At 45.3% G+C, this 27,241-nt stretch overlaps 1 protein-coding gene across 1 annotated transcript in view; it reads left to right on the top strand.

Annotated features, from left to right (window-relative positions):
- The window catches only part of C2_1H21orf58 (chromosome 2_1 C21orf58 homolog), a 113,682-nt gene that overhangs the window by 56,877 nt on the left and 29,564 nt on the right, over window positions 1-27,241 (top strand). Inside the window, exons 6-7 of the mRNA XM_086958710.1 lie at window positions 8,212-8,351; window positions 14,256-14,497. Coding sequence (XP_086814836.1) covers window positions 8,212-8,351; window positions 14,256-14,497 — 382 coding nt within the window. The remainder of the gene's footprint in view (window positions 1-8,211; window positions 8,352-14,255; window positions 14,498-27,241) is intronic.

Below are 27,241 nucleotides of genomic sequence, written 5' to 3'. Positions count from 1 at the left end.
ACGCTGCTTAACACACAAAGGTACGTTAAATGGGACAAGGATAGCACAACCAATAATGAAGGCAGGGTTGAGACTAGGGGAATGGTAAAGGAAAAAACAGCAAACACTGAAGGGACGCCAAAATGGGGCGAACTAAAGTCAGAATCTGAAAGCCAATGAACCGCACAACACCTTGCCAAGCACAGGACTGGAATGAGTAAATAGGGCTCTACCTTCCATTACCTGGAAATAACTCCAACCCAGGAAGTATGCACATGAAAATAACTAACAGTGATATAATGCATTTTCTCGCGCTCTATCGACCAGTTCTCCAGCACCTCCAGCCAGTGGCGGCTCCTCCTTACGGCCCCACTTCTGCTGTGGAACAGTAAAAAAAAGGAAAAATACAATGATAATAACGCAATGTTATAATTGTATTCTTCTCTGCTGCGACAGCAGGAGGGCGTGGCTGCTCTGCTGACAGAGCAGGGGAAAAGCGGCGGGCACACTAAAGTGCGCATGATGCTTTTATTGGCTGTCTCGGGCCGGCCAAACAGTCATGTTCACTTTAGCATGTTCTCCATGCAGACTACATTATAGCCTGCATGGTGAACATGCCCAGGCCCTAAGTCCCCATCTGAGCTCTAAACCACGGTGCTCAGACCAATCACAGCGCAGCATTGTGATTGGCTCAGGGGAGCCTGTTTGCTTCCTTTTTGGCTGAGGAAAGACAACGTGGGACAGAGCAGAGAGGAGGTTAGTGATTTTTTCTTTTTTTTTGCAGTAATACGTCTTTACCCCTTTACCCCTCTCACCCCGCTCACCACACCAGATCCGTGCTGGCCGCCACTGCCTCCAGATCCCGGGATCTGTTGTTTTACCTCAGTCCTAAAACGTACCAGTGTCAATGTCCACAATGTCTCCTCAATGCATCCCCCTCCTATGTCTCATAAGGAGCCAGTGTCTGCTGCAAAGCCACTCTTATGTTGTTTCCCAGTGTCCGCCGCTATGATCTCATCCCTCTGTTCTATGGTGTCTTTTCCACTAGCTGTGAGGTGTGTGCTAGTTTCAGGTGGAGGGGTGCAACACTCAATCCTCCTGCGGCTCACAAAATACGAATGTCTATTACAGAATCACTTATGTATTGCTAGTCAATGTCTGATTTTGTTGGAATATGTTTTATTGGTTTTCAGGCATGCATAGTCAGTACATAATTATGTGGTGAGCAAAAGAATACAACACATATATCCGGCATGGTGACATAGCGACAGTACGATACAATGGCAATACATAACAGGATAATCAACAGGTATCACAAATCTCCCATTAGAAGAGGTGGAACACTGTGTATCGTTGCGGGTCGATGCTAGTGTGATGTTGCTTTGTACCGATAGTAATGTAGTGTGGGGTTTGAAGATGAGATTTGGCGTGGGCCGGCATGTTCCAATGGTTACACGCCTTTCCCTTGCTTGTCAATGTCTGATGCTATAGTCCCTCACCTCTGGTAGTTGCATCTTTTCTACCACCTGTATAGCGTGTGTACAGCACCTCCTCTTCCATCCTAGCTCTGTTGATGTTGTCAATTCCTCCTCCCCCCCCCTCGTCGACCTATGGTTTCCTTTTCTGAGCTCTGCTGCCCTCCCTGTCTACAGGTGCTGGCCTAGTGCCTGTCTCCCCCGTTATTCTTAGTTCCCATGGGTGGTGTCAAGGCTTATTTATTTATTTATTTATAAAGTGGTCTTTGTGAATCATAACAATTTTAGCAGCTGGCCTATTCTTTTTATCTCCACAGTTGCCTCTGCAGGGCAAACGCTGCGTTCAGCACCTAGGGCCCATCCAACATGGTGCACCCAAGGCCCATCCAACATGGCGTAGGCCGCTTGCCTTCCCCACGGTCCACTCTGATACCTCCTCTGCCTCAGTCGTCCTTGCAATATATATGATAGTGCTTCATCTCACAACTTTTCAGATCCTGCCTCTGACAGGGCCATAGTACAGCAGGTTTTGTAGGATGATTATGTATTTCTTGTCAAGGCTTTGTTGTCTTTCGGTGGAGCAGCCATTTTTTTCGTAGACTCTCTGGTGCCCCCTCTGGAGGCATTTCTGCCTTATGACTCCGGGTGCATCAAGTATGCCGAGTGCTTAATTAGGCCCTTTGGACTCAAGTGGCACTTTGCAGTGTAAGCATCAAGTTGGTTAATGCGCAGATACCAATGGAGCCTTTATTGGCTCTGGCCTACTATAAGCAGGAGGACAATGGCTCCCGATAGAGTCACGAAGAAGTGTGGCTCAAGGTTTGACTCTCTCACGCCTTGACTATGGTGACTCACTTTACCTGGACACTCCAGTGTTGGTCATTAACGAACTCCAAGTCATTCAGGACGCTGCCACTTGCATATTGTTAGGCATTTGTAAAACAGGGTCAGCCCTTGCAGGGCTGGAAAGTCTCCATTGTCTACCCATAAGCTGCAGAGTACAATTCAAGAAGTTATGCATCACACATCAGGCAAAACATAAAGTGGGCCCACACGTTCTCCATCAGCTGGTCACCTCCCACCGGACCAACAGGGCTCTCTTGAGTTTTTTGCTGTTCCCAGAGTTAAGAGAGCTAGAAGTGGAGGTCTTTCCTTCACCTTTTTGCCACCCAAACTCAGGAATTCCTTGCCTATCAGCCTGAGAATGGATGACAACGTTATAAGTTTTAGAAGTAAACTAAAAACATATCTGTTCCCCTAATCACCTTTAATTAATTTACCCTCACTCCAGCACTGATAGCGCTGGGAAGGCTTTTGTCAGGTAGCCATGCGCTGTATAAAACAGGTGAATCGGATAGAATAGAATAGACAGGGTGTTTGAGTGGACCAGTTAGAGTCTTTGAGGGAACAACTGTAGGGGAACTGTTTTTACACATTTAAAGTTACCAACCGATTAATAGCTGCCAACTGGCCTCGGATCATGTGTGGAACCTTCTAGCGCTCTTACTTGACCTAAAATCAGTGTGCATGCCGGGATATTTTCTCCAATCACACAGTGTTAAAAACAGAATGATAAGTCCCGGAATGCTGTTAGCTAAAATCCAGAATCAGCTCAAGTTGACAGACATGAAATGGGGCGCCCTGGCTGGCAGCAGTGTACGTTCAACAACTGTGCATAATAAGGCAGGCGTGACTTGGAATGAGAAAAGCAACATTTGTTTGTGGATGTAGCTGGCTGTTGTGGACCAGTGTGCTCAGGTGTCAATAGACTAACCCAGATGTGTTCTTTTGATTGAGTGAAAGTGGGAGCATTCATGTAGAAACACCAATCACACCCACACAATGCTGTTGTAACGTAATTTAATTGATAGAAGCAATAATAATGCATTGAAGAGCATCATTATAAAAATGTGTGATTTTTGTGATTTCCCATAACGCTTGCAGAAATAAAACAAATATAGAGTTATCAACATGAGAGCGAAGTCAACACAGAAGAATTCTCTGATCTCACTTCAAAGCTTTGCCAGAGACCCCATGATGGTTTTCGCAATTAGCGGCAGGACGCGGACAGGTCGGGCCATGCAGCTACATGATCTGTCCCACATGCGAAATCCCATTGATGTCAAGTGTTACAGTTCAGCCTTTTAGAGCTTATGAGTTGCCAATCATTCTCATTGATCCAATGTGTAAGCTCTGGCTCCATACTCCGGTGATGTTTGACTCAGATGATCTGTGTTCATTGATGGCTGTCGCATTGCCCAGTCCATTCTCCTCTTGAGCTGTGGAACCGGTTTAGTGTTCTTCGACCCTTGTCATTGATGTAGGTCTAGGTCATGCCAAGGTGCTATGTCACCCCATGAAATGATCCTGAACTTTGGTGGACTATCTAGGGGAGAGAACGTTAGTGCAATATGTATTGCTTGCTTTCAAAATCCTTGGCAGGGAATTTTCTAACAAAAATCACACATTAAAAATGGTCTCCGGAAAAGAAGCACATTTTCACATTTGCACGCAAATCAAGAAAACCAAGTTAACCCTTGCATAACATTGAGAGTCTTACACAAGCTGAGCCCTTTGTCCTTCACACAGGCACAGCAAAGTTGAAACAAGGTCCATTTAGTTCCTTTTATGGCTACAAATGGAAAGTGTAGGTTTAGTTCTCTTTTAGGGCAACTCCATTTCAAGATGGCCTTCAAACACAGACCCCACTCCACGATATCTATCAAACAGACACCAATCCAAGATAGATACCAATCACAGACCCAAATCCACATTATTTAAGTGTATCTTTGTTCACCCTCCTGTCATGTGATTCATGTTGTTCCCAGATATAAAGGGCGTCTGATCCTTGTGAGCCACTACTCATCGAGCTTACTCCTGCTGCTGGAGCGCTTTCAAATGTCCCATTTCAGCGAGCTGGCGCTTTAGCTCTGCTCCTGTCCTGCCAGATCCAGTTCTGCTCCAGTCTTGGTTGTACCCAGATCCAAAGAGCTTTAGCCTTGCAAGAACTGTCCTGCAATTGACACCCAGGAGGACCTTGGAGATATTTTGTGAATGTTTGCTCTTTTTACCTCTGACACTACTTTATAGACGGTGATTTCACTGCCTCCGTAACCCAGGTTATATTTGGATTTTTGTAAAGCACTGCTATTTCCTTAGTAACTCCAAGAACGAAGTGCTATACTGCTCCCTACCAGCCCTTTACATGTCCACTGTTTACTGCATAGGGGCATTTTGTGAATTTGTGTCGTTAGAGTGCCCAGGAGTATCATCTGTGTCTACCATAAAAATATTCATAAATTCAACAAATATATTTTCATAAACATAACACAGCAGAAGCTAGATGGCAAGTATAGCATCTCACAGATCTCAAATATGTCCTGCCTGATCTTTGACCCTGACCAGCAGGCTCTGGGCACAGACCCTGTGTGCCACACCCCTGCCAGCATAACCATCTAGGCACAGTATTTGTGCTTAATACAGAGAGAAGAAATTTTGTTTTTACATTGCCAGAAGAAAGACATGTAAAAGAGCAATAATTGCAGGTTCAGTGACGCCATCAGTGAAGTAAATGGTAATGTGTCAGGTGACATCATTACTGATGTAATTGATAATGTCATTCGCGATGTTATCTTTGACATATATGAACTCTTGAACAGCCCATGGGGCAGTTATGGTTTTACAGATCGCCATATCTGTTGAATGTCAGCAGTTTACAACTTTGGAACTAAAAGCATGATGGCCCTTAACTTAGGTATGTTGAAGAATATATATTTTTTTTTAAATCAAATAACCATAGTAATGTTTCTTTTAACGAGGTTTACTCGATTATATATGTATTTTGAATTGTGTTGTCACGTACTTTGTTCTCTGGGTCCTACTCAGAGGGTACTTGACACAGGGCATGGCATTTGGTCTTATTTTTGGCACAGTCCCCAGGGTCCTAGGAGCACCGGCTCACAGTATTCAGCTGTGTGTGCAGGGCACTGAGCACAGCTCTCTTAGGTCCTGAAGCCACAGCTTCAGGCTGTCAGCATCAGGCTGTAGGTGCAAGGCATGGCCTACGCCTCATCAGGGGTAGTAAGCGCTATATAAATGCAATTACAATACAATACACCAGATCCCCTGACTAACATGGCTTCTCTCGGCCTTGCGCAAAAGCCAAATAACACAGGTTGCCTCCCGGCACCTTTGGCAACAAGCTGCACTCAGAGCCTGAGTAGCCAACCATTGCCAGGCTGGCAGGGGGTGGCAGGGGCAGGGCAAGTGAAAGAGACACATGTCGGGCCTGGGGGAGAGAGAGTCGGAGGCTAATCTCCAGCGATCTGATGTGAATGGAACACAAGGAGGGGAGAGGGGGCCAGTCATTTTCCCTGTCAGATGTACTCAAGGGGTAACCATACTCTCTTCCAGGGACATAAAGCAAGCGGGGTGTAGGAGAGTAGGTTCTGCTTACTATGGTTACACCACTTTTTGCTGGTGTTTCACTGTTTTTCGACTTTAGTCTGGCTGTGGCCCTGCTAACCAGGACCCCAGCCTATTTGCTTCCTCTCTAAATTGATTGCATGTACATTAGGTACACTCCAGATTGGTTACTGGGTTACCCATGTGAGTCCCTAGTATATGGTACCTTAGGTACTAAGGGCATAGGTACCCCAGAGGCCTACCATGGGCTGAAGCATGTATTAGGCCACCCCTGGTGCATGCATCCCTTACTAAGATGTAGGTTACCTAGATCTACCTTTAATCACTGACACATATAAACCTATAAGTCACTCCTACGGCTGGCCTTAACAATCCTGAAGGTAGAGTGCTTGGTTATGTGTGAGAGGGTGGCCATGCATGAGCAGGACCCCTCTGCAGCTTTTGGAATCTATTCTCTGATGCTGTTCTGTGATGCAGCCAGACCATATACTCTTAAGTGCATTATAACCTCGCGGTTAATGTTAACTTTAGAATGGCTGCATGAAACATGTCGTGTTTGGTGTCAAACACTTTGGAATCCTACACCCTGCCAGTCCTGTCGGCTGGGGTAGAATTCCACCCTTCTAGAGGGAGAAGACATGTACACACTAACCTAATCAGTAATAGTTTAAAAGAGCCCCAGCATCACAAAATGGATGCTGCAGCCATAGACATGATTTTGACCTCCTGCTGCTGGACGAAACTCGGGCAGGGGAGGCCTGGACAATAGATTTCCTGTCACAGGAAGGTGTAACCACCTCCCAGACCCTCCCACGACTCTGGTATTCGGTTCCGTACTCCACCCTAGATACCACTTGTACCGATCCTTTTCACTCATTCCTTAGTTATTTTCACGTAACGCATACCGGGTGAGTTTTCTATTTTTCACCATTCAGTGTTTACTTTTGGAAATTCCGTCGAGCTTCTAACTCTGCTTTTCAAACCTGCACTTTCATTCCTCCTGCGATTCGCTTTAGCTTCTGTTACCACTTTTTGATCTCAGCCTTTCATTCTTTTACCCTCTTTCAAAACAATCGGTTCCTGACTCATCTACCCCTTTTTTCCTTCGCTTCCACAGAACTTAACCCCCTGATGAAGAGCATCCCGCTCGAAAAGCATTGGGGATTTGGACTATTCTTAACCAGTATGACGTCATGAATCATTTTTTGGAATATTTGGAAAACATTGTGTAATATATTCTCAAACTTTATTTCTTCAACATGGACACCTTTTGAATTGTTCGTATAATGCCACAAAGTGATTAAAACTTTGAACATTCACACTACCTTGAATACATTTGCTTTCTTTAGCACACAGGAGTGCTCAGGTTATCCACCTTGCGCCTGCAAGGTCCTTTACGTTTCCTTTCATTTGGTCATTCATGAGAATATAGACTGGTAAAACAAGCTGCTTTACATTCATTCAAGACTGAGCCTGAAGGCTGCTCTCCAAGGCTACCACTCTGGATAGCTTTCTAAATAGGTTGTCTTTAAACCTACCATCAATAAGGGTCGTTTGGACTGGTACAAGGTGCCCATTAGAATAGTTGACAGCATATGCCAGGCCAACTTCTCACACGGTGTACTCGATTATATATGTATTTTTAATTGTGTTGTCACATACTTTGGAACTAAAAGCATGATGGCCCCTTAACTTAGGTATGTTGAAAAATATATGTGTTTTTTTTTTAAATCAAATAACCATAGTAACGTTTCTTTAAACGAGTTTTACTCAATTATATATGTATTTTGAATTGTGTTGTCACATACTTTGTTCTCTGGGTCCTACTCAGAGGGTACTTGACACAGGGGTACTTGTCTGAACCATATCACCCTTTCACAGCCCTCCAATCAGATTTACCTCCTCCTAAGGTGGAAGCTTTTTTCTTTTATTGCTTTGTGTGTTTGTATCTCACTAATGAAGACTGCTCTCTTTATCTCAATGTGATGTGTGCTTTGCTTATACTGATGGGTGGCCTCAGTATTACCGATTGATATGCTCATTGGAAATCATGGACGTTCACTGTATTTTCTTTCGATGTTTTTGTCGGTGACACTAAGCCCTCTTTTCCATACTATTCATTGATTAATATATTTATTCTCTGACTAGTGTGCTGATTCCTGACACTGGTTGTTTTCTCAATCAATAATTGACGTGTTCATTTCTACTGGTGATGTTTGATATCCACGTCTTCCATTGCTGTAGACATTGGGAATGATGGTTTTGGTTTCAGTGTTTCAGCTCAATCAATAAGTTTCTGATGAATTGGGTGTCTTTCTTATTTCTTTTACAGACATGGTAGAGATGATGTTAATGCAGAACGCCCAGATGCACCAGATTATAATGCAGAACATGATGCTGAAAGCTTTACCACCAATGGCTTTCTCGCCGGCTGCTGCTCCGGGATCACCTTCCCCCCAGCACACCCAGCAGGTATGAGATTAGACTGCAGGGGCAGTTATGAGGGTGCTTGAGCAGGATATCATTCAGATTTTCAATCAATATGAAACTGGCCACTGTTTTAGAAAAGGGATTCTGATGGATACATCTTGCTGCAAATTCTTCACCTCATGAATAGTCCCTTCAGGCTTCAGACTGTTCTTGAAAACGTTTTCCCCAGCAAGAACTCTCCAGCTCCACTAGGTGGCATCACATACTGTAACGCCTCTCCTACATGTGATGCCATCGGACCATATTAGGTGCCTCTGTGCGCTCCGACGTCAGCTCCTGTTCTTCCTCACCTAATCAATGATTCCGGAGCTCTCTCTTAGTGTATGACCGATAAATTCCTCAGCTTTCGAGCAGTGGCGGCTGCTATGGCATTTAAGTGGTGAAGCTGTGCAGGGAGGGCCGCGGGGGGGCGGGGGGGCGTGGGTGGGCAGTGAGGGGAACAGCGCGGAGAAAATGAATTACAAAAAATAATGCTTGCTGCAGGGCTTTAAGTGGGATGAAAAAACTGTGGGTCTCTCAGAGGGGCGTGGCCAATGTAATTAAGGACGTGGTTTAAAAAATCATAAGCTAAAAATCTGAGCTTAGCATGGTGTGCTGCCCGACTTGTATTTTGCTATTTCTGTCATTGCAACCATATATAACAAGTTGCATCATACCTACAAGTCGTAGCATAAGATAAATAAGCAGCAACTATGGCTTGTATATATTGAAAAAGCTTCCACTTAAAGCCCTGGTGACACCACGACAATGATGCTGCTCCTGTGTTTCTGAAAGAGAAGGGAAATCCAGAGAGAAAATGAATGATTTCCCTTCCCCTACAACGCTCACCTGGCATGACGTCCTGCCGTAACTTCTCCACTAGTGAGAAGTGAGCAGGGTGAGCGGGTGCACATCGACGTGCCTGCTGGCACTGCAGTACGGAAAAAAACCAGAACGCTTGTGCCAGGGCACAAAACAGAGCCCGAAAGAGACCCGTCTCGAGGCCCCCTGAAAAAAACTGCCTGTGCTCAGACCCGGTGAGACCTGGCCCACTTAAAGACCTCCTTATCTGCCTTCTCCAGCATTGGTGCTCTTCTGGCCTCTGCTCCTCAACCTCAACTCCCGGCATGCCACAGGATCCCCTATGGCAATCCAGATGCTGCTCTCTTGCTGGTACTACCCAGCATGAGAGCAGTGCCATGATTGGTGTGATGCCCTAGTTTGGCACTCAATAAGGGTCTAGGAGTATGACCCTTCGCTAGTTCTCCACCGGGCTGTAAGTCACAGCTCGTTGAAGAGATCGTAGTGCTCATGAGTGTTTGGCTGGCCTTTCACAGCCAGCCAAACTATCATGCGCACTTGAATCAAGCAGTGCCACCACTCCTCCTCCTTCCTGCAGCTGTGTCTACGTGCTGGAATGGACAGCCCTGTCCTTGGCTCAGCTGCATGAAGTAAAGGAGGAAAAATAAAATAATGACCTTTGTTATTATCATTTTATTTTTCATTTTTCACTGTTTAAAAGCTCCTCCACCTTAATATTTAATTGGACGGGGCGATCACAGAACAGGAAGTTGAGGGAGCAATGATGGGATCAAGGGGTATTTTACACGGCCCGTGTGTTAGATCTCATGCCTAGACTAGCTGCGCTTTTCAATGACTCGAGACAGCGTGGACAACTCCTGCCCTTGTTGCGGGAAACTGCGGTTGTGTCACTCCCTGAGAAAGAGAAGGACCGTCTTCTTCTTAATTCTTACCGCCCCCACACCCCTCTCTTCTCTTTGCTAAATATTGGCGACTCGGTTGCTCCCTTATATGTATATCTTAATCCATCCGGATTAAACAGGCTTCCTTCTAGCACGTAGCACTATGCCTAACATCTGACAATTATTTCTAGCATTAGAGTACTTCCCCCTGAGGCATTAGTTATCTCCGTGGACATTAGGAAGGCATTTGACACGCTCGCTGGGACTTCCTATATACTACTATACATAAGATGGACATGGGTCTACCCCTCGACAAGTGGACGAAGCTTCTTTACACTGGCCATTTGGCCAGGATCCGTACTGGTGCTCTGATATCAGATGCTTTTGCGGTTGAGGGGGTACTCTGCAGGGTTGCCCCCATTCGCCTTTATTACTTGTGTTGGTCTTGAAGCCGTTTTCCGGAAACTCCATTATCAGGGCCTGAGCGTTGCCTGTTACTTCATATATCTCTCTCTATATGCAGATGATATGTTGCTGTCTCTTAGGGGCAGGGACACAGACCTCCCGGGGGCAGTATTAGCATTATCAGACTTTAGGGTTGCCTCTGGACTTGAGGTCAGTTGGGACAAGTCATGCGTCTACCCCTTGAGGGGAGATGGCCCTGAGCGAGGTCCTTTCCCTTTGGCGCCAAAGTTGCGGTGGGAGCCAGATACAGTGTGGTACCTTGAGAGTGGCTGTTTACTGCTCCCCAGACTTTCTGTATGAAGGAAACTTCGGGTGGGCATTGACTGGGCAGCATCACTCATCTTGCCCTGCCTACTTTATCTGTTTGTGGCACTCCTGTTGGAATTGCCCCAAAGATTCTTTCAGGAGCTCGATGGACTGCTGCTCTTGCTTTAATGGGGTACTTCACTTCATTGGGTTACTTTCTGGAAGTTGTGTTTGCCTGTGGCTCACGGGGGCCTAGCAGCTCCCAACTTTAAATTATACTACTTGGGGGGACAACTACAATGGGTGGCACTCTGACGGGCCTTGCTCTGGGAGGGCATGGGGAGTACAGAGTGTGGTTCTCCCTCCAGGGATTGCCTTCTGGGTTTCATACTGAGACCAACGCCTGCTTCTAGAGTGTGGACCTTGAATATCCAGATTAGGCCTCACGCTATGTTTGGGCCTATGCTTTACGGTGGACTCATAGCCAACACCGTACTTCTGTGAGCTTCCTCTTTTGGCGATTAGGCCTTGGTGTGGCCCGGGGGTTGACCGGGTCTCAGTGAGTGGCAGGATACCGGGATTGATGTCCTGGGTGATCTTCTTTTTTTGGAGGGGGTGGTGATTATGTCCATTCTCAGATCTTCGGGAGTCTTATGATATCCCGGCGGGCCACTTCTTACTCCATGGTGTCCTCAAACGAAAGATACAGGGGTTGGATGCCAGGGTTGCTGAACCTCCAGAACATATTGCCTGTGCCATCTCTTTCTTATCTGGGGTCGAACAAAGGCAGTCACATTGCTTTATAGAGCTTTATTGGAGGGGGCGCGGCAGACACTCACGACCCTCCTGTTATCCTAGGAGACATCCTTCGAGATGCCTCTCTCTGATTCCTCTTAGAGAAAGATACTGGAATCTAGTTTTAGGATGTCTAATAATTGCAGTTTCAAATTGACCAAATTCTTTTACTTACATCGCCCCTATTTGACCCTCCTAGACGTATCTATGCCATATTCCCTGCCGCGACTTCAGAATGCCCCCACTGCGCAGTTGAAGATGTGGGCTTTTTCCACATGGTTGGCTTGCCTGCTTTTAACACCCTATTGGACGACAGTCCTCCACATGGAGCAGGGGGGCCTCAAATATAGAATTTCCTTTTGGTCCCTCACTGTGCTTGCTGGGCCTCCATGAACGCTTGGTGGCCAAAAAAGGTTACTGATAGGTTTCGCCATCTGGATTTCATGCTTGCCCTCAGGCAATTGACCTAGAATTGGAAGTCTTCTCAGGGTCCTGATGTCTACTTTTGGTGGTTAGAGTTTACGAAGTGCGCAAAGTGCGAGAGCGAGGTGATCTGCCAAGAGGAAACTGGGGCGGGGGAGAGGGAGAGGCATTGAAGTGTGCCGATACTGTAGTGTAGTTCCTATATTCCCAATAGGCTTTGCGCATTGGAATAACATATACTATAGTTTAGACGTAGGACAGAGGTCGACTAGGTCTCTATTGTATATATTAGACTTAATTGTGAGTGCCAGCTAGCACAGAGGTCACTAGAAACTTTCTCGAATTCACAAGAAGGGATTAGTTTCTGATAACCGCATCAACATGACAACTTTGTTTCCCAAGAAGAAGAAATCAATCTCTAGAGTCGCGGAAACAATAGATAACTATTTTACTCAGTCAATCGTGCATGCTTCGTTTCACCAGAGGTGCTGAGAAAATAGAGAGACGGCGTTTTCAATAAAAAGTATTTATTGAACAGTCGTCTTTATCAAGCATAAGAAATGTACTGCTACAATCGTAATACTGGTTATAAAGTACAAGGCATATAATACGAAAAGTATTATAAAGTAGTACTGTAAAAGCATGATATGGTTTCTAAGCCATAAATTGCCTAAAACATATCAAATACATACAGTGATAAAATAATGACTAAAAGTACTCAACTGGTGCTTCTAAAATACGCCTACCCCGGTGTACCTAACCTAAGTCTAGTACAATGGAAGAAGTAAGTGAGGAGTAGCTTAAGTTTAGTTTTTCTCTGCCAAGAGTCTGTCCAAAAATTCTCTAAGGGTCTAATCAGTTCTGTACCTTGGTTTAGAATTAAGGAGTTCTTGTATCTCTATCTCAGGACTCGATTTCCCAGCAACCCGCAAGGGATGCCTGGAAACACTGGAGCTGGATTTCTCGGCAGGAGAAAAGACAGCGTCTCTCAGTGCTTCAGCTGGAGGGTCGGCTTCCTTCAGCACTTGCTGCTGCAGGGCGTCGGGCAAGTAGTAAGTCGATCTGCTCCAAACCACTGTGTGTTTGTCTGGGCAAATCTAGGCATATTTATACTTTGAAGGTGCCAAGTTTGACGTGTGATTGGACTTAATAACGTCATCAAATCAGTTCTTCGAAAAGTCCATGATTTCCTAGATAAATTAGTATTCAGGCAAGGGGAAGTCCCTAGCTGCAGAAGACGGGTTTCTCTAAAAAATCTTTGTTGATTCTTGGAATTTAGTGGAAGTAGCCATGCCGTATTTGGGCTGCATAAGCTCAGTCTAAATATGGTAATGATTTCTATGCCTATATAAGGATCGAACAATCTATACCTATATAAGGGCATGAATCGGGAAAAATTACACTAGATTCATTTACAACAATACTTCCAGCATTGGATGCCATTTTATTAACCTTCCTTAGTGTTGAACAGGAAGGCTGGGTAATTAAAGCGGAATCTTTTTCTGGGGGCTCCATGTCAGGCTCGGATACTGGTGCGCTGAGCCCAGCCCCGGCTGGCTCTCTGTAGTGGCACTTGTCTCTCTTTGTCCCCCTGCTCTCCTTATTCACCCCTGCTGTGAGAATTACTGAAATGTGTGAATGATGCATGTACGGGGGATGGTCTGACCCGGCTGCTCTTATGGTTTACATGTTTCTCTCTTGTGGGCTCTCCGGACCCTCTTATTTGGGGGTATCTCCCTTCCGCTGGGTATGGTGTAGCTATTCTTGCTGTTCACTATGCCTTTTTCGATACTATAACAAGTAATCCAATTTTCACTGCTTTGTCTCTGCATTCAGCCTGCCGCTTACTATGTTCTTCTATGCATTGGTTTTTTGAGATGTGTTGCAAAACTTAATACAAATATTTCCACCAAAAAAAACTAGTTCTGCTTAAGTGTAGCGATGGGACACACTTCATGTACAGTTTGGAGCTCCTTCTGTGGTGCCACAGTTATAGGGCCTCCTCTTTACCAAACATGATTCCCATTTCACAGTGCCAGGGCTTTTCCTTTGCAACAATAGATTCTCCTATGAAGTACCAAGGGACCTTCTTTTCAGGAGAGGTACTTCTGCTTTCAGTATCATATTAGGTCTTGTCCTGTTTATTGCCAGGGCCTATCATGTGGTGTTATAGGCTATTTGCTGGGTAGTATTAGGGTCTCACCAGTCCACTAGTATGCCTTGGAATAATCAGTCCACTAAAGCCCTTTTCTGATATGTATCTTGTATTTCTTAGGATGCCCACTATGCAGCTCCAGTAGTAGTGAGAGCAGAGAAGCCACGGCCGTCGTCTGTTCATCACCACCACCACTACACCCCTCCTGGGGCTCCACCAGGTCCTGCTGCAATGCCTTCCTTTGGTGGCTACCCCATGTGGCCTTCCATGATGCCATCAAACCCCATGGGACAGACTGGAGGATTCCCACCCACCATACATCACATGACAGGACCCACAGCCACAGTTCCAGCGATGCACACGTGAGTACCCTGCAGGACATACAAAGATATACAGTGGGTTTCACATCACCTAGGATGCATATTAGAATACACTGCTCATGAGGTACATACAGCTACACAGCCTGTCACTGCAAGTACAGTATCAGAGAGGAGTATATGTTAACACACCACAACCTCCACATCACCTCCCAATACTCTTCCTCCAACTACTCATCAACTGACATTGTTTCATCAGAACCCTTTCTTTTTGCTAGAAAAAGGTTTTGGGTGAGAGGCAACTGTGCTAGTGCATCTTTTGGTTTGACGTCTCAGATGGATTTGTAGAAGCCTTCAATTCACTCTCTATGTCTATCATAGGGATTTTTAAATGCTTTTTTGATGTGGATTCAGCTCTTAGCTGGCTTCTCATAAATCCAGCTAATTGTATATTTTTGGTTTCATACAAGACATGATACAAACAAGTCACTGATCCTCATCAGCGTCTGACAATTGATACACTTCTCTAGCAAAGGAATATGGTGGGCAGCCCCAAGATAATTATTCCTCCCCAGATGCTGTATCCTGAGATTGTATTATTTTGATTACTATGTTGCGGATGCATCAGTTGAATTTATTCCGGCAGTGTACACTGTAGCTTGCTACGCCACTCTTCATATGCTACCTTACATCTCAACCGACGACTGAAACAATGTAGCCTCCATTTAACAGCATGTGATAGTTGTGATAAGCCGAAGAGCTGTGGAATGGCGTTGAGGGGGCATAGAAGGCAGCACGAGCCAAACCGTGGCAACTCAGAAGTGCGGTGGAATTTGGAGGTGCTGCGGTGGTGTTCGCAAAGAGTATGAAAAGAGATCAGTTACAGTAAGGTTGAGCTCAACCTTGACATTGTTGAAAAGGAGATGAAGATCAGAGCTTGGAAGGTGCAACAATGGAGTAGTGGAGAAAATCGGACCCTAGAACCCAAAGTTTTTAAAGAACCAAATAAAAGCCACCACTTTGTATCAAGCATTTGGAAATTGTGAGGGCGCGGGTGAATTAAGTGGTTGCATTTTAGTCACCTACAGGTGATCGACCACATGTTTAAACTGTAGTAATATCCTGATGTTCCCCATTTGGTAGCTTGCTTGTAGGTAGTGCTGGAGAGAATGACATGAGCACAGAATGCTTTATTAGTACTGATCAGAGGATGTGTTGAAAGGTTATGCTTGGGAGAGCTGTGGTGCTCCAGATGCAGCTTGTGGTTTTATTCACACAAAGAAGCCAGCACCTTGTAACACTCCCTCCTCACACTACCCAATCATTCCTCCTTCATTTTCTACCAGACATCTGAAACATCTTAATGGGTGGAAAAGTATGGGAGGTTGCAGAGGTGGCTGGTGTATTATTTAATTTCGGGAGTCTGCAGCTCTCCCTCACCATCCTGTAATCAACAGTTGATATCCTCTCATCAACAATACTTGCAGTAGTTTGGGAGGGGGGCCAGAGAGCCTGGCTGCAAGATGGCCACCACCTGGTGAAAATCTCTGGGCCTGGGCGCTTATTTAGCGTTTATCTGTGGCCATCGGGAGGATCAGAGGTAGCAGAGGAAAGGGGAGGCTGCCTCTATTGCAAGTGAAGCTAGACGAGCATGTGGAGTGACTGAAGTCTTGACGTGTGGTGAGTTGTAACCCGGTGGAGTTGGGAGCTAGACTGCCTACGAGGGCCTGCAGGGTGCCGGGGACAACACAGTATGGCTGGCCGAAATAGAGGCGGTTGCGGTGGAAGGAGGAGGCCCACTGAGGAGGCGGAGCTCACTGAGGCAGCGGGCGATTTGCCCAGTGACACCTGAGAGCAGCAAAGATGTGCCCTGTGAAGGATTGCTGTGGGCACTGGGCCCGTAAGGCGTTGCGGCTGGCACCTTGGGATCCAGGACCGGGCCTGGAGGAGGGCAGAGCTGGACTGCCTGTGGGGCCTTGTAGTGCGCAGTGAATAGTGCGGCATTGCTAGGCTCTGCAGGGGCTGCTGCAGTGTGCTGTGGTGGCCTGGATGGTGAGAGCAGACTGGGCCCGATTGCGAGCTGACCGGGAACGACGGTGAGCTGTCTGCCATCAGTGGAGACATGTGGTGACCCCAATGTGAGCCTGCTCATGGCTGGTGTGGGCTGGGCCTTTGTGGATGGCTCCCTCTGAAGGCCGTTGAGGAGCAGGGACTATGTGTAAGTGTTGCTGGTGTGGCGGGCTGCTGGAGATGCTGAAGAGTTAGGGGCCTAAGTGCTGGGTCCCCAGAGGACTGGTTTTCTTGACTTGCAAGTGGTCTACGCTCCCCTGGGGCCCTGAATTTGATCTAATGTGTATGTGGACCTTGGCCTGGAGAGGAATCGTTACTGGAGCACAGGCTGGCGCAGAGTGGTGTTGGAGGAGGGTTGAGGCCTGAAAGTCTACATCCTGAGGGAGCTTGGTACAGAGAGACAGGCGGGTTCACTCTGGAGGGCGTATTGGCTGGAGTGAGAGCCAGCCATTGTCTGAAGACTGCCCCCAGGCATGGACTTTGTTGACCCCACAAGGGCTGGTGCGGATTTCGGCCCCTGCTTGGGCTTTGCTCCTGTGGGTAGTTGTTTTTCTCCTGGTTGGCCTTCCTACACTGTACCAATATGGGTAAAATGGATGCCAGTCAGACTAAACTGTCTTTTGAGCAGCATAGGCCCCATGGGGGAACTGAGGTCATGAGGGAAGAGTTGCACGCAGACTGTGTGGCGGGAGGAGATCCTTCATCGGAGCCTGACATAAGGGCCATGTTTAGAGACCTCAACAAGTCCCTTACAGTCATTGACAACAAAATAGACTCTCCGTCTGATAGACTTGACCGCCTGAAAGAGAAGGTGTCCACTCAGGATGATTAAACCAGCCAACTGGAACAACGCACGCCCACGGTGGAACATGATGGCAACACTATGAGAGAGAAGCTGCTTCAGTTAGAGGCCAGATCGAGGAGAATTAAAATTAGATTTATGGGGTTTCCAGAGTCTATGGCTATGCAGCGAATTGAGGACTATGTGTAGGAGATGCTGAAGTATCTGTTTGGGGAGTCGCTGTTCACAGTGTGCATAGTTGAGCGGGCACACAGATTGCTGGGACTGAGGTCTCCTCCTGGAGCCCCTGCATGCCTCATCATTGCCCGGCTCTTGAGTTATAGGGATAGGGACATGATCCTCAGGCTTGCCAGAGAGCAGCACTCCATGCCCTATAAAGGGAAAACTATACCATTTTCCCCAGATTTCACGCACACTATTCAAGCTGTGTGGCTGCAGTTCATCCCTGTGAAATGTAGCCTTTCAAACAACTGAGGCCAAGTACTCCCTGCTTTATCCTGCAAAGCTGCGCATCTTCCACGCCGGTAAGACTGTAAATTTCACACGCGCCTACCACTAGCCAAGACTGCATCTGATCACATCCCAGGCAATGATGAAACTGGTTGCACAATTGATAATGACTAAATATAATAGTTGAAATTGTACAATCTATGGTGCCTCCGGGGCATGTCACGCTTCACCGGACGGACACGGTGGGAGATTCTCCTTCTGGTACTGGTCTAACACATCTCCTGAATGCGTCCTAAAATGGGGAGCTTTTGATTGGCTTCTGCTCAATGGGTGTGACATTCTTACCTGTTCCGGCCACCCAGTCTTCATTGGCTGGGAAGCACTGGGTGACTGGTGTTCCCCCTTGTGATGATTTCCTTATTTTTCAACTTTATTAGCCTTCAGGGTCTATGGCTGCAGTGGGTGGTTTAATACTCAGTCTGAATGAAGGGCTGTCGGGGGCGGGGGAGAGGCCGTTGGGGAAGTTTCACATGTTGCTTTTTTTCACATGTTGCGTTTACTTCCTTGATCTTTTTCCATCATCCTTGCTCTGCTATTCTTCTTGGCTGCATTATAAGGTTTCAGTCTGGGTGGGAGGGTTGTATGGAGCTTGCTTTCCACTATAGTGTGCCCAGATCAATTGTGCTTCGTTTTGGGCAGAGCCAACACGCATAATTTGCACACCTTTTTTGCACTCCTCCAAGAGATAGAGCCCTCGATTGACGGCACAGCAATTTTCCTTGATGCCGCCAAGGCTTTTGATTCTCTCAAGTGGACGTATTTGTTCACCTTGTTGGAGCGATTGTGATTCAGCTCCACGTTTCTCCTACTGATTGGTCTTCTTTATGCGATCCCTATGGCACGACTTCGTATCAATGGAGTGGCTTCCACCCATTTCGAGTTTCTAAGGGAACTTCGACAGGGGTGCCCCCTCTACCCTTTACTTTTTTGCCATCACCATGGATCCCTTGGCTCTGCGGCTAAGACAGCATCATGCTTGGTGTGGTCTCACCTTCACCCCTGCATGGTGTTAGTCTCCATGTATGTTGACAATGTCACTCTTTATGTCAAGCATCCAGACAGAAATTTGGACGAACTAATCAGGGAGTTCACTTGCTTAGGGGGGCTTTCTGGAATCTCTATTAATTGGGCTAAGTCTGTGGTCTTTCCGCTTACAGAGGCAAACAAGGGGCTCTCCTCAGAGTTTCCCCTCCACTGGGCGGTAGAACTAGTTAAATATTTGGGCATCTGGCTGAGTCAGAATATGGAAGTTTAATTATGGACACTTGATGGAGAGAAGGGTGGCCGTATGGTCACACCACCCACTGTCCATGGCGAGGAGATTGCCAAAATGATTATTCTGCCTAAATTTCTTTATTTATTTCCTAATCTCCCATGCCCACTCCCACTTACAGGTAGTTTTAGGCAGAAAATGAGGTTGTGCTTGGTGACATTGACAATGACTGGCAAGCAGCCCAGAACAGCATGGGGATTCTTACCCCACCTTTTGAGCAAGGTGGTCTGGCCGCGCCAGATGTAGATCTATATTACAGGTTTGCACATGTGCAATTCATGTTTTATTGGTTGTATTCCACTCAATTCATGTCGCACACCGCGCCGGAGTCTAAACATGCTGAATCTCATCCCCTTCATACGTTCTTATGTAGACCACAGACTCAGCCTCGTGTGACTTTTGCTTCGATAGATGGGAAAGGGTGGCGGTCGAGTTGCTGGCCACATCCCGCCCTCCTCCATACTGGATTTAAGGACAACATCATCCCGACCGCGCAGCGGGCGGGCGCAGCGGGCGCACCGGCGGCGCGCCAAAGGCAAGCCCGTCTGCGCCCATCCGCGCCTGGACCGGGCCGAGGGCCATGACCCCTGGCCTAAACAGCAATGCTGACCAGAGGTATTATTCTGGTAGGGATCTTTTACATCTAAGGACAGCTCCATGTAACAGCTGCCCACGCTATAATCCCGAGCATATTGCTCAATCGGTTATCTCTACCTGTCCCAGCTGTGCCTCCTCTCTGCCGTTTATTAACGGCAAAGTGCGCGCCATCTCCTGTAATAATAACAATACTAGTAAAATAATCATTGCACTTATTAATGTTAGATCTCTGGGCAAACACAGACAGGAAATCCATGATTTAATACTAGATAAAAAAATGGATATGTTATTTATAACTGAAACATGGATGGATGCTGAATCCGACCCTGATCTGGTGGTTGCTATACCTTCGGGATATACGGCTCATCGACTCGACAGACAGGGAAAAAAAGGAGGCGGTTTAGCGGTTGTTACGCGGAATCAATTCTACGTCAGATTATTTCCGATTCTGTCCAAATGTTTTGAAGCATTTCAATTCTCTATTAATGTTACACCCTCATATAATCTTAAGGGGGTCCTCATGTATAGACCGCCGGGTTCTCGATCTACGTTCCTGGCTAATCTTCATTCGCTTATCGAATCTTTGGTGACTGAGGACTCTTTTATTGTATTGGGAGACTTGAATTTTCACTTAGAAAAGCAGGACAATGCTGATTCCCAAGCACTAAATGGAGTTTTGGAAAGCTTGGGGCTGGTTCAACGGGTTAATGCCCCCACACACGAGGCCGGCCATACGCTGGATGGCATTTTTACTAACATACAAGGCCTAACCATCTTGGATATTTTACCGCTCACTTGGTCCGATCACTCTGTCATTCTCTGTGCCCTTCCAACTCTCATTATGCCTCCAACTAAACCAGCCTATTTAACTCAGGAGCCTTTCAGGGTTTGGAGGGACATAGACAATGTAGCCCTTACTGACTTGTTGATCAAGTCCCGCCCTACCATATCCATGTATCCAAATTTAGCCGCTAAACAGTTTATAGACTGGATAGATAACGCGATTAACTTATTAGTCCCACTTAAAACTATCTCTAGGAATAGAAAGGCACCATCTTCCCCATGGTTCACAAAAGAACCTAGGAGGCAAAAGCAAGAATATCGTAGACAGGAAAGACACTGGCGAAGGTCCTATGATCTAGTTAGCAAAACATGCTATAAGGAAACACAACTAACCTATAAAAAAATGATTCTAGAGACCAAGAAAAAGTATTTTGGAAATCAAATCGACTCAGCCAAAAACTCCAGCAAACAGTTGTTTGAAGTAGTAAAACATCTGGCCGGGAAGTTCACAGATACAGCCCCCATTCCATCGCAGGCTCTCTGTGACTCCTTGGCTAACTTCTTCTTCACCAAAGTCCATGACATCTACTCTGAGTTTTCCACTTATAATATTGCATCCCCAGCTACTCATATCACGCCCCCACCTGTACGTTAGATCAATTTGAGGCACTGCAGGAGGAACAAATCAGGGACCTCATGGTGTCTATAAAATCAGGATCGGTTCTGGATCCCTGTCCTCCCAGAGTCTATTTACCGGTTCTTGACACAATCAGCATGCTTATCACGCAAGTTTGTAATGTGATTCTTGGGTCTGGGATATACCCGAACATGTTAAAAACCACCCTTTTAAAACCGCTCCTTAAAAAAACATAATTAGATAAGGAGCAGTTAAAAAACTATAGGCCCATAGCCAGTCTCCATTACCTATCCAAAGTGCTCGAAAAGGCAATGAACATCCAGTTAGCGGACTATCTTGAGCAAAACAAGCTGTTGGATGATACGCAGTTTGGCTTTCGAAAGCTCCATGGCACGGAGACGGCCCTTATCAAAGCTGCAGATGATATTAGAACCATCAGGGATCAAGGTGGGACAGCCATTCTCATAATGCTGGATCTATCGGCGGCCTTCGACACGGTCAATCATTCCATCTTGATTGACCGTGTCGGACGTTTGGGCATCCGATCCAGCGCAAGGGAGCTGCTTACCTCCTTTCTCTCTAGCAGATCACAAGCAGTCACGTTGGGACCTTTTAAATCGCCGGAGCTTGCCTTGTCTTGTGGAGTTCCCTAGGACTCATCGCTAAGTCCAACACTGTTTAATATCTACGTGTTGGACTTGGCAAGAGTTATTAAAATCCACCAGATGAGCCTGACCTCCTACGCTGATGACACCCAGCTGGTGCTTGCTATTAATAATGATGGGGAACATGTAGCGGCACAATTTCAAGAAGGTATGCTGGCTATTAAGGATTGGATGCAAGCCAACTGCTTAAGGCTGAACTCCGAGAAAACAGAGGTAGTCATTTTTGGGAAGATCGCCCCACAATGGTCACCGGTGTGGTGGCCTCCTTCTTTAGGAGCTTTACCAACTCCTTCTGCTAAGGTCAGAAATCTGGGCATAGTTTTTGATGACAAGCTCAATTTTTTAGCTCATGCTAATCAAATAGTGGTGAATGCTCATCACAAACTCAGACTAATTAGGAAAATCATCCCTTTTCTTTCGGATAGTGCGGGAAAAACAGTGATGAGTACATTGTGGCTAAAAATCTCCTTCCAAAAGAGTGTGAGCTTAGGACACATCCACCATACATGTATTATATCTCCCACTTGACCAGATCCCTGCCAGCAAAGGCCTGCAAAATTGTCATACATATATTTCAACTTTGCCACATGATATAAAATCCCATCATTATCTTGTATAAAACTTTTCTAATTTGTAGACTTTAGCAGAGAGAGGGGATCTCCGTCCACAGTTTTTGGCATTGAGCTAGGGAAATTTGCAGACCTAAGGCTTTCAGCCATGGCTTCATACAAGACCACTTTGGCTTTTCCCCTACAGTCGACTAGATTGCATATATATTTGATATGAGTCCTTTAGGGCCATTGTACGTAGCAAAATGTTTTTCTCAGACCGTCAGTGATCTAAATGCTGTAACTATATTGTCAGGGTGTAAGGCCCAATGTTGCAGCTGAAAATAATGGAGGTGGTCTACTTCCTTTCATTTTCATTCTTGCCATCACTGAGGGAAGGATTTAATGTCTGCCCCTGAAACAGGTCTAGTAGCATTCTACACCCCCATCTGTCCAGCGTTTGAAATCCCCCTTGACTAGGCGCTTTGTAAAATCCATATTACTCATCAACACGTTATCGATCACATAGTTCTTCTGTATTGACTATGGAAACTTGCTGGGGTCACCATAAAGGCCCTAATGTGGTGTGCCTCTTTTGTATCTCAATGCACCAAGTACCAAAACATTAGTCCTCCTGGATACACTCTGCAGAACAGACAGCTACTGAGGCTCCAGCCTCTCTTCTCTCCAACATTAACCTTGAATGTCTGTCGCAGTCATCCTGCACCACTAAATCTTCAACTAGGTGTATGTATGTTTTAAAAAAGAAAAGATTTTATTGCCTTTCACACAATTTCCCACATCATACAATATCTCTGTTGCAAGGACGTCAATTGTACAAAGTGTTTAACTACCCTTGTAACATGTGAACATATTCTGCTTCTCGCATTACAGTTGCCTCTATTATTGCTGTACAGTTCCATGCCTGGTCTGTCTTCGTATCCCACCTCAACCCCAACCCGTACACTCCAACCTAAACATCTCCCTTAACTAGGTTTATATATGTTGATGCCCCAGGCAGTCCTGGATAAGCGGGATACATCGTCAACTGCCGTTTGAAATGAGCTTACCGGAGAAGCGTGCCCCACCCTGCCGTATTCAAATGATGTACACAGGACGTAACTTCATCAATAGCACTTTCGTCAAAACAATCAATTTTAAATATCGATCCAAACCAAAATCACTTCCCCTCCCACAAAAATATAAGTTATTAACACTAAGCTATTTAAATCCTAAACAACAACTAAAAATAAGCTAAGAAAGAAAATTAGACCCAAAAAAACTTACCTATATGTACAGTGCATCTTCGTTTCTGCAGGAAATATGAGCTATCAGGAGATGGGCAAACCTAGAAATAAAACATAAAATAAATATTAGCAGCGAACACGTCCAAAGAGTTAAACATACAAAGTTAAAACACAACGTGCAAAGCGGAAAAAATAACACTTACCTGGATATACAGTGCATCTTCGTTTCAGCATGAAATACCAGCTCACAAGAAACGAGCAAACCTACAAAAGAAACAGAAAAGAGACATTAGGAGCCAAAAGGAGAAAAAAAGCTTACCAGGACAACGGAGCTAGTCACGGCCAAACTTACATAACAGCTCACACGGCACGGGCAAACCTACAAAGGAAACCGAAAAAAGACATTAGGAGCGAAAAGGAGAAAATAGCTTACCGGGACAACGGAGCTCCCAAGTCACGAGCCAAACTACATAACAGCTCACACGACACGGCCAAACCTACAAAGGAAACAGAAAAAAGACATTAAGAGCAAAACGTCAAAATACGGCACGGACAAACCTACAAAGGAAAACGAAAAAAGACATTAGGAGCGAAAAGGAGAAAATAGCTTACCGGGACAACGGAGCTCCCAAGTCACGAGCCAAACTACATAACAGCTCACACGACACGGCCAAACCTACAAAGGAAACAGAAAAAAGACATTAAGAGCGAAAACGTCAAAATACGTAAACATACAAAGGGAAAACACATTTATAAAGAAAATGCTCCTTACCTGATCGCTTCGTGTGAACTTAAATCTTGCAGCCAACTCCAGCAACAGACACTTCTACGACACAGCCAAACCTACAAAGGAAACCGAAAAAAAACATTAGGAGCGAAAAGGAGAAAATAGCTTACTGGGACAACGGAGCTCCCAAGTCACGCGCCAAACTACATAACAGCTCACACGACACGGCCAAACCTACAAAGGAAACAGAAAAAAGACATTAAGAGCGAAAACGTCAAAATACGTAAACATACAAAGGGAAAACACATTTATAAAGAAAATGCTCCTTACCTGATCGCTTCATGGGAACTTAAATCTTGTAGCCAACTCCAGCAACAGACACTTCTACGAAACGGCCAAACCTACAAAGGAAACCGAAAAAAAGACATTAGGAGCGAAATGGAAAAAATATCTTACCGGGACAACGGAGCTCCCAAGCCACGAGCCAAACTACTTAACAGCTCCAACGACACAGCCAAACCTACAAAGGATAGTGAGTTTACAATGGGGTATACCCTAAGAACTCTCTGACCTGGGTCAGTTAACATAAGTACGTATATAGTGGTCAGGTTCTATAGATTCTAGTCAAGAATTAATCATGAATGAGTTTTTCAAAAAGAATTATTTAGCAAAAACTACCAAAGTGTAGTACACAAAAGCATTTATTTCAACATTGCTATGACATTGTGATTCACACTAATGAAATTAAAACCACAAACATTAAAGCAAAGGAAGGACCAATTACTTCATTGGATCAAATGAGGACTGAAGGACATAAGTCTCAGAAGTTTTCTTATATAGCAACGTTCTTGTGGATACAATTCTTAAGAATACAGTATGTATTAAGTATTTACATAGTGCGCTCGAAGTGACAAGGAAAAGGAGACAGTTAAGTGGGTTGGGGGTGATTAGGTAGAGGTGAGGACTGGGTAAAGGGTGTTGTGACCTTATTACAATCACAGTGGTTTGTAATGCAACCTTTACAGACTAATTTAGTTCATTAGTTCCGTTCTATTCTTTAACATAGGATCCGTATAAATCAATGGGTTGCTTCCTATGTTAAGAAAGTCAGATGCAATCCAGTCTACGTTTCGACCCCTGGATTAAGGGTTGATTGGAGCCTCAAGCTGGGGTCTTCTTCAGGACAGAGAGGAGCTGGAGCGCCTAAAAATTAATATATTTTTTAAAATGAGGACTATATCAAGACTATAGTTAACAGAAGTGCTTTGTTACTACAAAGGGCTCAATTGAAAAAATGGGCTTCTTACTTCATGTAAGGCCGTCCAGTGGCCTATTGATGATGGACCTGCGTCGGTTCCATAGTGTTGTAAGAAAGCCTGGAAGTGTATTAAAATGGAGGTTTAGATACTGGGTAACTTAGGATGAGATTGTGAGCATGTTTGCTCGAAGAGATAACATCCGGGGACACTTACTAGGGCATCTGTGGTTTTCCAATCAAATGGTACATAATTTCGGATCAAGTTGCGTCCAGATAGTGTGGATCAATCTAAAGATTAGAAGAGACAAAGGGGTATATAGGTATTACCCTGTTTTTAAATCATTGAGGGGTAGTGTTACCAAAATCGGTATAGACATCTTAGTGTGAAAAAAGGTCGTTTATTGGCAAAGCATGGTTAGGCTAACAACCCATGCCAAATTGGCATAGTTATCAGAATTAACGCGTGTGGATTACATTGTCAAGAAGTAAAACACAGCGGAGTCAAATAGAAGACCTTTAAAAGAATGCAGTTTTTATCATAAAATGATGTCGTATTTAAAGACATAGTTAAACTAGTGACCCCTATCAGATCGGCATGTCTTACAAAATGAGGTGGATTGAGAGCGTGTCAATTACCTTCTTCGTAAGTTAAATACAGCGTGTCCTCAGAGCTCAATCGGAATGATTACTTGTATCAGCGCTGCCCGGTCGCGAATGGAGCCGCGAGGTGCAGGCGCTGAATACTTCCTGGGGGCTCGGCGAGTTCCACCAATCGGGTGGCGGCCTGAGCCTGCTGGCTAGGGAGTGTCTCTAAAATTCCGAGTTAGAAAGGGTTCTGCTTGGGCTGGGCGATCTCCTGCGCATCCAGGCACCGCAAGGGAGCAAGTGCGTTAGTAAACCTATGTTAACAGGGAGATAGCGTCCTTATCAAAAAAGGGGGTGATGAAGCGTCCAGCGCTTAAGTTTCTATGTATAACAGCCCACAATAGAAAAATTCTTGGGTGCTTGTAGGAACTTCCTGGCCAAACATGGTTGATTTTCATCTAAGAATAGATTAATTGCCTGTATAGTACATAAGATATCCACTTAGTGCATCATACAGACGTGAGTCAGAAAACTGTTCAATAAAATATCACAGTTAGGGAAGTTATTACTTATACATTGGAAACACATGGGAAACCCATTGGAGTATATGAGAAGACAGTATGTATGTTCACATGATAAATCAGAGTTATAGGGTTATTCACAATTGATCAGAGCCATTTGGGAGAAAGTAACATCAGTTTCATTAAGTCCATTCTATACAGAGTCAAATCGCTGCATCCATTTACATTCTCGTATATTCAAAACAGAGTCTAGGTCCCCACCCCTGGGTCCCAGCGTGATTTTTTCTATAACCACCCATTTAAGGGATTCAGGTATGTGATTTTGTGCCTGAAAGTGTTCAACTAGGGGCGCTCCCACAGTTTGACATCTTATTCTGCTACAATGCTGTAGTATCCTGTTTTTAATCTTCTGCTTAGTTTGGCCAATGTAAATGAGGTCACATGGGCACAAAATGGCATATATCACACTGTTACTATTGCAGTTCGTCAATGTTTTTAAATCAATGGTGACGTTGTTGTGTGTGATACTCTTGGTTTCAATGCATAGTGCACATGCCTTGCAGTTA

Source organism: Lissotriton vulgaris, chromosome 2_1, assembly GCF_964263255.1.
Source record: "Lissotriton vulgaris chromosome 2_1, aLisVul1.2, whole genome shotgun sequence".
Classification (NCBI taxonomy): Eukaryota; Metazoa; Chordata; class Amphibia; order Caudata; family Salamandridae; genus Lissotriton; species Lissotriton vulgaris.
Note: the sequence above shows the minus strand (reverse complement) of the source record. Positions and strands in the feature narration are given on the sequence as shown.